Below are 14,656 nucleotides of genomic sequence, written 5' to 3'. Positions count from 1 at the left end.
TGGTACCCGCCTTCACTTGCTGTGAAAAAGCCCAAAGCTCACTGTGAGAAGGTGGCTCTACATATACTGGACAATAAGGCAGTACAGTGTGTATAGAGTCCACAAACCCCAAAGGTTTAACAGAGGTTAAAGTCAGAACTGACCTTACTCTCCAAAGTGGTTGCTTGGTCGAGCAGTAAGGCAGTACCAGAGGACAGTGTAAAGCATTTGTTGCACACACTCAGTCAGCAAAAGGTTTCACACACTCAAGAACTGAACTCCAGGCCAATTGTTATTATATCCTTACATATAGTTGTTTTATTTTTAGAACCAACAGTTGGAAAAATATACTTTGAGATACGAGTACTCTCAGGTAAATACTTTGCAGAGGAGCAATAAGTTTGTATACACAATAATCACAGGTTAGCTAATAGCAATACAGTTCTGCAACACAATCTAGCATTGAGCTCAATGGTTTTCATAGGAAAGTACAGTTGATTACTTTATGGATTACTTTGGTAGTTCCAGGACTAGATCTTGGATTCAGTCCTGGGGTCTAAGTTGAAACCAGATTAGCAAAAAGGTTTTAGTTATAGTGATGATTTTTCCTGAATATAAAGCTGTTTTAAAGGTTCACACTTAGAAACTTTTCGAGGCGATTCTCACAATGTTATTCAATGGGAGGAAATTCAGGTTACAGGTAAAGTACGATCGCATTACTTTTGTAACCCAGCACTAGTCTCCAAGGGCCAGCACTGGGGGCTTAACTCAAAACAGGTAGTTAATTGCGTTTCAGTATGTCGTACGATTTTTAAAGAATATTTGCAGTTTTCAAAAGGAGGCACTTAGAAGAAATTTCATAGAAAAGCAGACAATGGGTTCCTATGGAGAAAATACAGGTTACTAGTAAACCAGCTAGGGATTACTTTTGGAGTTCAGTACTGGGCTGACAGGTACAGTACTGGCTTCTCCCCTGATCACAGATGAGTACTTTCGGATTCGGACTTTGGCTGATTTTATAGGAATATTTTCAGTTTTCAAAAACTTCACACAAAACAATTTCGAGTAAAGATGGGTCAAAGTTATCCAATGGCTGGTAAGTGAATTACCGGTTTCCAGGTGAGTACTTGGTTGATGAAGTCAATGTTCTGGGCATAGACTCAGGGGTCCCCCAGGGTCAGGTAGGTACAGTTAGTTCACCCTCAGCGGCACAGAGGCGGCCGGGTGCAGAGGTAGGTAGGCCCAATTATATCCAATGAGGGAAAGGGGGACTTCGGCTGGTAGCTGCTGCCTCGCAGGCCACGTGGTTGTGGGAGCTGTGCTCCTGGTCACTTGCTCAGGGCAAGGTGGGAAGTAAGTTAGGACAGAGAGGTCGAAGCCAGCGGCACTCGGGCGGCTGGGTGCAGGGTGCTTTTGAGCCGTCGGGCGCTCAATGTTATCCAATGAGGATCTTGCAAAAGGGAGAAAGACTGCAGGCTCGGGGACGGAGACTCTCCAGGGGCGACCAGCGCTTCGAGGGGTACGTTGGGATCTTGGAGCACAGGTAGGTACCCCAAAGGGAGGCACAGGGGGCTGGAGGGCGCCGGGTGCAGGGGTGCCTTTGGGTGTCGGAAAAGCTTACCCTGGGCTGGTCGCGGTTGGGGTGGCCCCTGGTTCTGAGTCTGCAGGCGTCGGCTGGTTTGTCGAGGAGGGTCTTTGGGCACTGGACTTCGGGTCCCAGTCGCCGGGAGGACGTCCTCGTGGTCTTGGTTCGGGTTGGCCCGGCCCGGGCTCGGCTGGTGCAGAGTGGGCTAGTCCGGAGCTTCCTGGCTGGCACCAGGTGGGTTGTTGCAGCAGAGCCTCTGCTGGAGGGAGTCCCAATCGTCGAGAGGGTCACGGTAGGCAGGTCCTCTGGGTGTCCTAAGGTCACTGTCTGTCGAGGTTGCCGGGTTCAGGCAGGAGCAGGTTCCAGGATCAACAGGCCAGTAGGGCTGGGGCCAAGTCAGTGGGTGTTGTCCTGTTGTTAGCAGCTGCGCGGCGGGTCTTCTTCTTCTTGCTCTTCTTGCTTCTTTTTTCTATCGGGATCTGAGGAAGGTAGGTTCAGGGAGCCCCTAAATACTGAATTTAGGGGCGTTACAGGTAGGGGAAGGGCAGGGACCAATGGGTCCCTGTCCTGGGGTGAGTACACCCCCTGACCTGCTCCTCTCCTGTGGGAGGGGTGCAGGAGCCTAGCTGGGATTGAGTAGGGCTCCCCATCTATAAGATGGCCGGGGCCCGGGGTCGTGCTTCACCTCACCTCTTCCACCTGAGGGGTGGAGTTGGCACACCCCCCTTCCTGACGTGGTTTTTCCCGCCAAAGTGAGGGGTAGGACTGGTGGGGGGCTGGTTGCTAGGTACAGCAAATGGTCTGGAGAAGCTCTCAGAGGCGGTGTGCCTTTGAAGCTTCCCCCTGTCCATCCTGGGGGAGGAGACATAGCACCTCGCCCAGGATGTGCTTTGTTGCAGACCCAGGAGAGCGGGGGGCTCTCCACCCATGGGTCCAGAAACATGTCTGCTGTGTGGCAGCCTCTGCAGCCACTCAGCCCAGACGTGGATTGTAGGTTTGGGTTTTGGAGGGCGTCTCTAAGATGCCCTCTCGTGCATGTTACAGTAAATCCCGCACTGGCATCAGTGTGGGTTTAATGTGCTGAGAAGTTTGATACCAAACTTGTTAGTCTCCAGTGTAGCCATTATGGTGCTGTGGGGTTCGTAATGACAACCTCCCAGCACCCTATACTCTTATTGGCCCCACTACACTTACAGTGCCCAGGAATGGCCCTGGGTACTGTAGGGGCACAGGGCTCATGCACCCGTGCCCTCACCTCTGGCATAGGGCACCCAGCTCGAGGGGTGACTGAGGTATGCCAGAGCAGTGGGTTCTGTAGGCAGGGCACACAGGGATGTGTGCCCTGTCGACTCTGGTTTTGGTTCTGTACTTAGGCACTCATCCTGCCAAGGCAGTGTGTGGGTGCCAGGGTACAGGGCTGGCGCAATTAGTGCTGCAGTCCTCAGGGGTCTTCTCTGGTCACCATGCCCGGGGTACCTAGGGTACCATTTACTAGGGTCTGACAGGTGGCCATAGATGCCAATTGGGTATTTCGGTTCTGTACAGTTTTAGGGAAGGAACACAGGCCCTGGGTACCTGATTGGCAGGGACCCAGGGCACACTCAGTCAAAGCACATCAGCAGTTCAGAAAAAAGTGGGGGCATACCAAGGCAAGAAAGATGGCACTTTCTCACACTCACAAGATATTGGGAGACAATACTTGATGACATTAATAGGGCCTTCGACACCACCATTCCCAGGCTTCCTGCCTATACACTCTTGGGGTTGCCCAATGCGCTCACTTTCCCATTGCACTCTACGAGAGGCAGGCAGATGGCGCTAGCACTGAATGCCGCTCACCGGGTGCTTCTGGCGGGGTGGATATCAGACAGGAACCTGGACCATACACAATGGCTGCATCAATTGTGGTATCTTTTAGGTATGGAGAGGCTTTCTATGACTACCCTTGGAAATAAATCAGACTACTCCAAGATTTGAGCCTCCTTTATTTCCATTCTATCCACTGAATTCCAGGAACTGTCCTGTCCCAACTATCTCCGGATTCTGAAATTGATTCCTTAGAATCGCGCGGATGCATAGCGCAATTGATCTCCAATGGGCTCCCTAACCCTTTATGGCATTGTGGATTATCGCATCTATTAGTATCTGTACATTGGATTATATTTTCTTTTGTTTTTTGCTCACTGAAGAGAGGTGGGGGTTGTTGGTTTTTCTTGATGTTTCTTGTGTTGTTAGCGTCTGCTGTGTTTACTTTAAAGTACTGGGTGGTCGCTTTGTCAAGGTCCCCTAGAGTTAGCAGTTTTAAACTGCTCTACCAATCTGCAGGGGCAGGATGGGAGGCATGTTTCTACCTTGTCCCTTTCAGTGCGGCACAACAACTGCTGCGGTCCCTGAAGAACACATTAACTTACAGGCACTGGGATACCATATATTAGGGACACAGAAGTAAGTGACCTTATGCAGAAAGAACAATTGATGGACAGAATGCTGATGTATATCAAACATTCAACCCAGTTCAGAGATTTGGACCTAAATCCATCGTATTTTTGCTCCCCATGCCATTCCAGTTTAAACCCAGACATATACAAATCAGTCTTTACCCTTTTCCCCATGGGAACAGTCCAGCCGAACTGCCAGGCCAGGTCCTCCCTGAAACCAGAAACAAGCATCCTGGGACCTGTTTCAGGGCATCACCCCATATCAGCTAGGCTAGCTTGACTCCACTGGCATGGAGAGCACAGGGCCCAAGTCTGGGCATACCCATCCCACTCGGGGTGACAAGTGGAAAAAGAACAATTAATGAAAAGAATGCTGATAAATGTCAAACATTCACCCCAGTGCAGAGATCTGGGCCTAAATCCGTCGTTTTTTTGCTCACCATGCCATTACAGTTTAAACCCATTCATATGCAAATCAGTCTTGACCCTGGTCCCCCATGGGAACAGTCCAGCCCAAACTGCCAGGCCAGGTACTCCCTGGACCGGAAGCAGGCATCCTGGGACTGGTTTTGGGGCATAACCCCCTCATCAGCTAGGCTAGCTAGACTCCAGTGGCATAGAGGACACAGAACCCACGTCTGGGCATAACCGTCTCATTCGGAGTAACAAATGCAAAAAGAACAATTGATGGACAGGATGCCGATCAATGTCAAGCATTCACCCCAGTACAGAGATCTGGGCCTAAATCCAGACGTTGGTCCCTTGCTCACTTTGCCAATGGATTCAAGCTAGCCTGGCTGATGATGCGTGTTACCCCGAAGCCGGTCCCAGCATGCCTGTTTCCGGTCCAGGGAAGACCTGGCTTGGCAGTTCGGGCTGGACTGTTCCCATGAGGCACATGGGTCAAGACCGTGAACAATGATGGATTGAACGCAGATCTGTGACTAAGGGTGAATGTCTGAAAAGTTTCAGCGCTCCGTCCATCATCTCCTTGTGCAAGTTACCTTATGTCAATAGGGCATAGGCCAATCAAACATACACATTCAAGGATCAGGGCACTGGTACTGAGGCCTGTTTAGAAGGTAAAAAGAAATAGCATCAGTCCAAAAGCTTTGGAGGAGGCCGTAGAAAAAGAGGCATTTCATTACACAGTAGACCAGCATGGAGTTCCTGCCCTTCTTTTCTTGGACCTTTCGGCAGCCTTTGACACAGTGGATCATACCTAATCCAAAATCTTGAGTGTAGATAAGTAGGATGTGCTTCCATGGTTTCCCCCGCTTTTTACTGGTGTCAGTGATCTAACTGGGATCCTGCTAATCAGGACCCCAGTCACTGTGCTTCCTCCATAAATGTGACTTTGTATTTACTTCTGCACCTCTACAATAGGCTACTGGTGTACCCCTCCCTAGTATATGGTAGGTACACAAGGGGTGTCCCATGGGCTAAAGCATGTATTCTTCCACTCATGAGAGACCACTCAAACTGTGACTACAGGCTTGCCATTGTAGCCTGTGTAAGCTGGTGCTAGCATCACTTACAACAGATATATGTTTTCTTATATCTGAGGTCACTACACTTAAAACCTATGTCCCCCCTAAGGCAGGCCTTTTAATTCAAAAGGCAGGGTGCTGGGTTAGAAGTATGAGGGTGCCCCTGCATGAGCACCCCCTACAAAGCCCAGAGCCGATTCTCCATGCTCAATGCAGTCAGCCATTTTGATACAAATAGAGGCCATGCGTCATTACGCGATGGATAGCTTTATAGTGGTTGTGCCAAACCTGGGCATGTTTGGTATCAAACATGTTGGAATCATACCTCCAACACTGTTATCAGTGTTGTAGGTATGATTCCATGCATTGGGGGCTCCTCCGGGAAGCCCCAGTACTACCGGTAACAGCCTTCGCGGGTCTGCCAGCAAGGTTGTGCAGTTGTCAACCCCAGACACGAATCTGCCCTCCAGTTGCCGAACTGAGCTCCAACTGGGGATTGTAGAATAATAGATTTCCTGTCACAGAGAGGTGTGACCACCTCCCAGACAAGACTTAGTGTATTGGGCTGGAGTGGGGTGCTTGCCAGCGCCACCAGACTGCTTTAAAAGGCACATTTGGAGCCCCCTTGCATACTCTAGCTAGAACCAGTTCTGGGAACCCTTGGCTGCTGCTTTAGCACGAAACTGGACAAAGGACATGGGAGTATCCTCCCCTCTGTCCAGCCCCTCCTCTCGGAGGGATCCTTGATTCGTCCTAACCTCTTTTCTAGGGTATAAAAGGGCTTACCTGTGGGTGGGTCCTCAGATTGGTCATGGGACAAGAGTCAAGCCTGAAACCACGTCACTCTTTGACCATCTGGATACTTGGACTTCGCCTGGAATTGAGACTGCGTCAAGTAAGACTCCTGCTGCTCCTGGTCTCGCTGTTCCGCAAGTCTTCTTCGTCGTCTGTGTCTCTGCTTCTTTCAGGATATTCAACAGACCTGTGGGCATCAAGGACACCCAAAGTAATCTCCTTTGGAGTGAAGTCACTCCCCTACATTTGCTGGCACCGAAACGAAGCTGACCAGTCTGCTGCTCCCGACGTCCCATGGACATCGAAAGGCACAGCAACACAGGTGGTGGTTCTGCAACTCCATCAAGGCCAGACCTTTCCTCTCTGCAATTTTGAGGCCAGTATCCCTTGTCAGAACTTCTGGGACCCAACCTCTGTACACCGTGTCAGCTTGCCATGGCCAAGACTTGTTGGCCCTGCACTCCAGAGATCTTTGGGCTACAAGAAGCTCCAGCCTCTTGCGACTCCTGTGTTTTCGGCCTGTGGGTCCTCTTGAGGGTCTTCTCCTGCTTCAGTGGGCTCCCCTGCTTGCTCTGGGCCTGCTATGACTCTCATGCACTTGGTGAGTCCCTTGGACCTTGCTGGTTCCAACTTTGCTCCTTCATCGTTTCCACATCAGTTGCTGCTACTAAGGCTTTTTGGTGCATCTGCCGGACACCGACCCCCAGGCCCCTTGGTTTTCAACTTCCGACATAAACGGCTCAGCATCGCCTGGTCCTCACAGATGCAGTGACAAGGTCACCGTCATCACTCCTGCATCTTCCATCATCAGTGGGCATTGCTCTTCCGTGCCTCCTGGTCCCCTCCGAGTGGCATAGACTCTGTTCCCTCTGCTTGCAGGTTCTTCTCTTCAAGAACCCACCCTTGTATTCCACCTGACTCTTGCACAGTCTTCGCCAGTGGCATCTTTACTGAAGTCCTCCATTTTGGTCTACAGCAGGTTCCAACATCAATTCACACCTACGTACCCAGTTCCCTGGTGTAGGTATCCTGGTTCCCGGGGTATCCACGAGTGGGTTGACTCTCCAACCTTCTGTCTTCCACAGGGTTTCTTTAGGGTCTACTGGGAAGGGTCGTTCTTCTTCAAAACTGCAACCACGACTTTCCCGTTGACTTCTATGGAGTACGCGGTTGTGTTTCCACTCTGCACACAGCCTCCAATGGGGTTCCTAGATACTTACCTTGGTGTCTCCTTGGGTCCCCAGCTCTTCCGTGTCTCCTGGCCCAAGTTACCTTCAGAAGATTAGTCAAGAGTTGGCTGTTCCCCATGGTAGCTATACCCACAACACAACAGTGTACCCTAACAATATTCTCAGATATAACCAACTATCCATCTCGCATTATAGAGAGGAGGTTGTGGTTATACATGTGTCATTCCACATTGAAGTATGCTTCCTGTTATAAGCAGATAGATGCATTAGAGACAAAAGTATATTATACCATTGGATACATGTGTATATATATCACACAATATCATAATTGCTGCTTCTGTGTACATATAGGTGCACAATATATATATATATATATATATATATATATATATATATATATATATATATATATATATATATAAAGGGTCTGTGCCTGCTACTAAAACCTTAAGAAATGTCATGAAATGTTTGCATACATCACAACATATTAAATGTGTGTACATCAGACCATGTAAATATTACTACTGCTTCTGTGCACATGGGTATTTTTATATAGAGGGATGTGTCCAGCTATTACAACCTTACCAAGTGTCATGTTGTCATGTGCATAAGTATATGTATACATTAATCTCAGTTTTCGTATATTTAAAAAACCCTCATCTCAGCCTTTTCCCATCCCTCCTTTCACTGAGTCATCCAAAACCTTTCTGACTTCTATGAACCCTCAAACATCCTCCACAAATGTTCCCCTTGATTTTTAGCCATGTCACCCAACTAACAGGCACACTACTTAAAAAGAAAACTTACTACTTCCCCTTTCAAATCCATTACCCTTGTTCTATCCCTACTATAAACTTTAATACACAAACAAAAGAATCAAGAGCACAAACCTAACACAACTAATGCACAAAGAAAAGGAAAAAAGTACTACTAAACTCTAATCTTGGGTTCCAGGGTAGTGCGCTAATCATCTCAAAGGGATTCAACGCCTCGTCAGGAGTAGTAAGCACTATAGAAATACTATTTACAATTACACATCCAAGCTATGGTATGTTTACCTCATTCAGATCACCCCAAAGTCACAGTCAGTTCATCTCAGTATCTAGACTGTGACAACCCCACAGGAAACTGATGCCAGACAGTGACATCAACCCAGGAACTCAGAAACATACTGAAACATCACCCAATAAACTGATGGCACACAGTTACATCACTCAGGAAACTAAAGTCAGACTGTGACACAACTTCAAGTAGTTAACACCCGATTGCGACATCCCCCACAAACCTGAACTTCAAAGTGTGACATCTTGCCACAACCTTGACATCAGACTGTGACATCACCCCACAAACCGGACACCATATTTTAATATCCCCCAAGAAAATTGTCATCAGTAGAACGCTGGTGGATGGAGTGCCACTCATTACGTTTTGAGAGGGGACGCTGTTCCCATATCCTGTGGCAGAGGGAGGTTGGGAGATGTTGGTGATGCCACCTTGTGGTTCAGGGTTGTGGCTGTTGGAAGCTGCAGACATTATATGACACAAAACTGTGTTGTAAGGTACCCTATGTGTATTTTTAACACTCCCCCACCCAGCATTCTTTATACATGTGAGAATGACTCAGGAGGGACCAGGTGGGACCAGGTGGGACCTCTTCACTGTACATGACAGAGAGATCTACACACCATTAACCATTCCATCTCCTAACGAGGTGAGAATGGAAGAAACTGTTTTCCTTTGAAGCTTGTAACATCAGGAAACAAACCATAAAAGCAAATCAGTAGCCCTGAAAGGAAATGTGCTGCTATATATGTATGTCTCAGTGAAAGCAGTTTAAAAATCTTATTCCCGAGAGCCACACACCTGTTTAAAAAGGTTATCACTTTGAGTGATCTGGAGTTAAGTTATATACTGAGATGTGGAAAATATTCATGCTAGTTAAACAAAGTAAAGAAGGAAATCAAAACTGTTCTGTTAACAATTCTGGATGACTAATTGTTCATGTTTTTATAAAGTGCACATGCAGCCAGAAGGCCGCTGATAAACCTTATGTATGGTAATAGACATCATGCACCATATCAAATTTTAATGAAACATAAATATTTGCCGTTCACACAATATGTCCTTCGTAATATCAGTTTCATGTATTCCAAATATAAATACATCGTTGAAGAGCGCATGTCTTCTATATCAAAAACTGCATCCCTTTACTTGAACATGTATTTATATATAAATATATTACTTGCATATGTAATGTAGGTGTACTGCAATTTATGTGCAGTAATATACCTTGCATATTAGGTATGTATATTGCCTCATTATTTCATACTATAAATATGATTACGTGTTTATTAATGAACTGCTTATTCTTTAATATATATTCATGTCTAAAATATTCACTGCTTTGCATTCACATACAATCAATAGGTGTGGATGTATATATGGTTTGATTTGGATAAAATGGTTATATATATGTATATATATATATATATATATATATATATATATATAAAAATAAATCACCAAATTTCCCAAAGCATTCGAAGGGGCACACGACGTTGCTCACGCCATCCAGCCTGTGATTGAACATTAATCATTGATTTCCCCGACGCGTTTCGAGGCTGCTGAACAAACGGCATCACAAACTCACATTGCTTCAATTATCGGCATCTTTTATTTCTACAGATCCTCCCCAAAAGACTTTGCTTAGTGCAGTTTCTTAGGATGCATGACGGAACCTGTAGTTGCCAATGTGAGTAAAGTATTTACCCTTTAGTAGGTGCGATGTCCATTAGTAAAATTGAAGCTTTTAAATGTCCTTTGTAGGATGTAGAACACAGCAGGAGAGCACTTTCAGCAAATGGAACAACGTGCTGCAGTGGAGTAAAACAGTTTCACCCCTCAGCCTCTCAGGTAAGTTCAAGATGGTGCCCCTTCCAGGACGGGACCGCCCTGCAAATAGATAAATCACCAAATTGCCCAAAGCAATCGGGGAAATCAATGATTAATGTTGGAACACGAGGAGAGCAGCAATCACAGGCTGGATGGCGCGAGCAACGTTATGTGCCCCTTCGAATGCTTTGGTGATATATATATATATTCTTCAAACCCTCTTTTCCAAGAAGAATCACACATCTTGATCAACCGTGATCAAGGTGTCGGATGACACTGAAACGCGTTGGTTGAAGCGATGACCCCTGTGATTTACAAATAAAAAGAAACACTGCGAAAGTGCCCGTGAGTGCTTCTCCATTCTTCTTGGAAAAGAGGGTTTGAAGAATATTGTACGGCTTGGCTCCGCCGTGGAGAACTGCACCGCATACGAGGCGCCAAAGCTCCGGCGCCATTGAGCCAAAACGAGAGGATATATATATATATATATATATATATATATATATATATATATATATGTGTGTGCATTTAGAATCCTACATTATATAAATGTAAGACTCCACCTCAGCGTTGACAGGATAATAGGCCCGTTCGTACATATCTTAGAGGTGTGACAACACTTCCTGTGATGTTATTCAATATGATGTTATCGACAATCTTCATATGCTATTTAGCACCCCCACTCACTAATTTCTAGGCCTGCCTCGACAGCACAGCTGTCTAACACTTATTGTTGCCAATTCTTTAAAGTTTACACAGAGTTGACTGTGGCTCCACCCAGAGGAGTATTGCTCTTTTTCCTTATGCTATTAGCTATTTGGTGTATCATTCCACCTTCCAGGAATACGTCCTGTGGCATGCATGAAGGACTATTTTACATGTGAAAAGTACACTCAATCATCACATTTTTTGTCACATTCAAATCTATACATGCTATATACGTTCTATACAAAAAACATTGGCAAAGCCATTAAGGTAGGCTTTTCTGTGATAAACTTCATTTGTGCATGCAACACATATCAATAGTATTTGTGCATGCCTGTGCTGAAACATTAGCACATTAAAACCAGACCTATTGTCTTTGCCTATCTTTATTTTGAACATTAGTAGGAGAAGGTGTTGCGTAACGGCCATAGCTGCCGACTTTGGAACTAAGGAACCAGGTTGAAGTCTCAGCATCGGCTCAACATCCTGTGATTTACTTAATCTCCCTGTGCCTACCAAAATGAATGTGTATAATGTAACTGGTGCTCTAATACCTTCAGGTCGAATTTGGGCTGAATAAAACTGCAAAAATAAAAAGCAGCGGCCTAGAGGTTGTTCGGAATAAAATAATTATTTGATTTATACAGCTCTTAATAATGCTCGGAGGTACCGTAACGCAGCTACTATTATAAACTGTACTTTAAATGAAAATATAGAAATGATAGCACTCACTATCCACTGTACTTGTTTGCTCATGGGAAGTGCTGGTACTACCCCATTGAATGTACTGCATCAGTGCATGTACTCCCCATTAAATGTACTGCATTAGTGCAAAGAAGTACAGGTACTCCCACATTAAATGTAATGCATCAGTGCTGTGAAGTGTAGGTACTCTCACATTAAATATATTGCTAAAGTGATGAGACGTGCAAATACCCTCCTATTAAAAGTATTGCAGTAGTGCGGAGAAGTCAGGTACTCCCCCAATAAATGTACTGTACCAGTGCTGAGAAGTGCAGGTACTCTGCTATTTAATGTTTTGTAGTAGTGCTGAGAAATGAGGTACATTAACATTAAATGTACTGTATCAGTGCTAAGAAGTGCAGGTACTCTCCCATTAAATGTACTGTATCAGTGCTAAGAAGTGCATGTACTCCCCCATTAATTGTATATTGCAACAGTGCTAAGAAGTGAAGGTACTCCCGCATTAAATGTATTGCAACAGTGCTGAGACGTGAAGGTACTCCCCCTTTAAATGTATTGCAACCGTGCTGAGACGTGAAGGTACTCTCCCTTTAAGAGAGAAATGCAGGCAGTACTCAGTGCCAGAGCTACGTTGGTAAGATTCGAAACTGGCGACGGGCGGGAGCTCACCATATCTGCTGCTGGCTGCATAGCGTGTCGAACCATGCCACCAGGATTCAGATCTGGTCTGTGAGTACAGCAGACACAACACAGACGGATGCAGGCAGCAGGTGCATGGACACACTACGCTATCCTTCCAAGACTGAGACCTGTAGCTAACATCAGACTTCTGTGCAGGTGCAACAGCGATGCTATGAACTATCTTTTCAGGATTGCAACGCACGCCGCTGCCTGAAGTACCCTGCTTTATTTAAATATAAATATATATATATATATATATATGTATATATATATATACATATATATATATATATATATAGTTTTTATCTCATGCCTCTCGGGTGCATGGGATTCCATGGGGGTGGGGTGGGGCGGGATGCATTAATTTCCGACAGCGACCTCCCCAGCAGGGAAGCATCATGGGGTCCCCAGAGAGGGAGGGAGCGCGTCCTCCTACCTCGCGCCTTCTCCCTGCAGTCCATGGCTCTCCGCTCCTCCGCGCGCGTCCTTCGCCGTCTGCGCCCTTATCTGCTCCCAGCACGAGGCCAAAGTGGACTTCCCCATGCAGTCAGATGGGGAAGTCCTCGCCTCAGCCGCCCCCTCCCGCGCCGCCGCCCCTTCCTCCTCCTCTGCCCTCGCGGCTCTGGTGGGGGCAGGGCCGGGTGCGTGCGGATGAGGCGGGAAGGCAGGGGCTGGCTGGAGCCCACGTCGGCTCTGCTCATCCGCCTGAGGACGCGGGGGGCGCGCGTGGGATCGGAAATCCCATGAAGGGAGCCTGGGAACGACACGTCTCCTCTCGGAGGGATGCGCGGCCACGGTTAGTTGTGGCCTGTTACAGATCCCTGCAGCGAGTGCATTAACCCTCTGAGGTATCGCACCAGTAGTGTTTCAATCTGTGACATGCACTGAGGATCTTCATAGTAAGTGAAGTGACCCAATAAACTGTCTCTGCAGGATTGAAATCGGCAATGTGCAAGGGGCAGGGTTGGATTGGGATTAAAAATCGGCACGGGCACGCAAAAAAAAAAGTGGCCCACATTTGCATATTGCCTTTCTGCAAAGCTCTGCTTCGGCGAAGTTTTTTAAAAAGAAAAAAAAGGGGGGGGGGGGGGCCTGACCGAGAGGCATGTTTTCTAAACTTCACTTGGATAAAAAAAAAATGGACAGATTACTTCACACTGGTGAAACACACCTGAATACAAGTGAGGCCACTTCTGCTCAGGCCCCGCCCAACCTGCATATATTAATGGACAGAACACCGGCCCAGCGAGAGAAAGGGAGTGACACCTTGGCCGTTGATAAAAGGGAGGTAATGGACACCCATCTGCCACCAGAAAGTCCACTCAGGCACCCACTGGGCCGCAGGCAGCATCCATTTGCACACAGATACCACCCAAATTCCCCCATTTCCCCCCAAGCCCCAGGCTGCCCCAAAAAGCTGCCCAGAGCTGAAACTCGGAAACCGACTCATCAGCCATTGTCCGAGTGTCCACTTTACCAATCTGACCCTTGCCAGGGAAGTAACGCAGACAACTGCAGCCACTACGGCGCAGGGGCCCCCAACCCTTGAGGGACTATTCCACCCCTCAAAGGGGCCCAATTTAGCCCAAGACTTCTTTGAGAAATGGGAGCCTAAGGGGCCCCACCTCAAATTCTTCAGGGGGGGGCATCATAATGCTACTGCACTGTGCAGCAGGCGCACATCAATGTTATAATTATTTAGAGTTTTATATAGCACTAGCTAGAGCTAAGGTATCAGAGCGCTGTACATGTTATGTGGTAACTTTTACAAGAGGTACATGAGGGGATTCATAAGAGTCATAGTTGAACAATACAGAATTAAGCTTTGCCTTTCGTGCCCATTCTCGCTCTGCCCCTGCTTACATCACTTCCCTCATTTTTTCCTATGTCCCCAGTCGCACCCTCCGCTCTTCTTCTCTCTCCCTTCTTCACACTCCCCGCTTCCGTAAATCCAGATCTGGGGGCACTCGTCTCTCTGTCTTGGCTCCCCAGTTCTGGAATAGTCTCCCACTTCATCTTCGCTCCATTCCTATTTTTAGCCACTTTCGGAAAGCCTTAAAAACTTTTCTCTTTTCTTTGGCTTTCCCTCCTTAGGTTCCCCTGTGTTCCCCTCTGTGAGTTCTGATTCAGGTCCCCCAGCGCCAGGAAGCCGCTTGGCAGCAGTGCGCTTTATTAAATATTGTTTTCATTCATTTC

At 47.0% G+C, this 14,656-nt stretch overlaps 1 protein-coding gene across 1 annotated transcript in view; it reads right to left on the bottom strand.

The window, feature by feature from the left end:
- Positions 1-13,235, bottom strand: part of AIF1 (allograft inflammatory factor 1) — a 154,733-nt gene extending 141,498 nt beyond the window's left edge. Inside the window, exon 1 of the mRNA XM_078645953.1 lies at positions 12,897-13,235. Within this exon, the coding sequence (XP_078502079.1) occupies positions 12,897-12,921 (25 nt within the window). The 5' untranslated portion in view covers positions 12,922-13,235. The remainder of the gene's footprint in view (positions 1-12,896) is intronic.
- Between the last annotated feature and the right edge of the window lie 1,421 nt (positions 13,236-14,656).

This window comes from Lissotriton helveticus, chromosome 5_1, assembly GCF_964261635.1.
Source record: "Lissotriton helveticus chromosome 5_1, aLisHel1.1, whole genome shotgun sequence".
Classification (NCBI taxonomy): Eukaryota; Metazoa; Chordata; class Amphibia; order Caudata; family Salamandridae; genus Lissotriton; species Lissotriton helveticus.
Note: the sequence above shows the minus strand (reverse complement) of the source record. Positions and strands in the feature narration are given on the sequence as shown.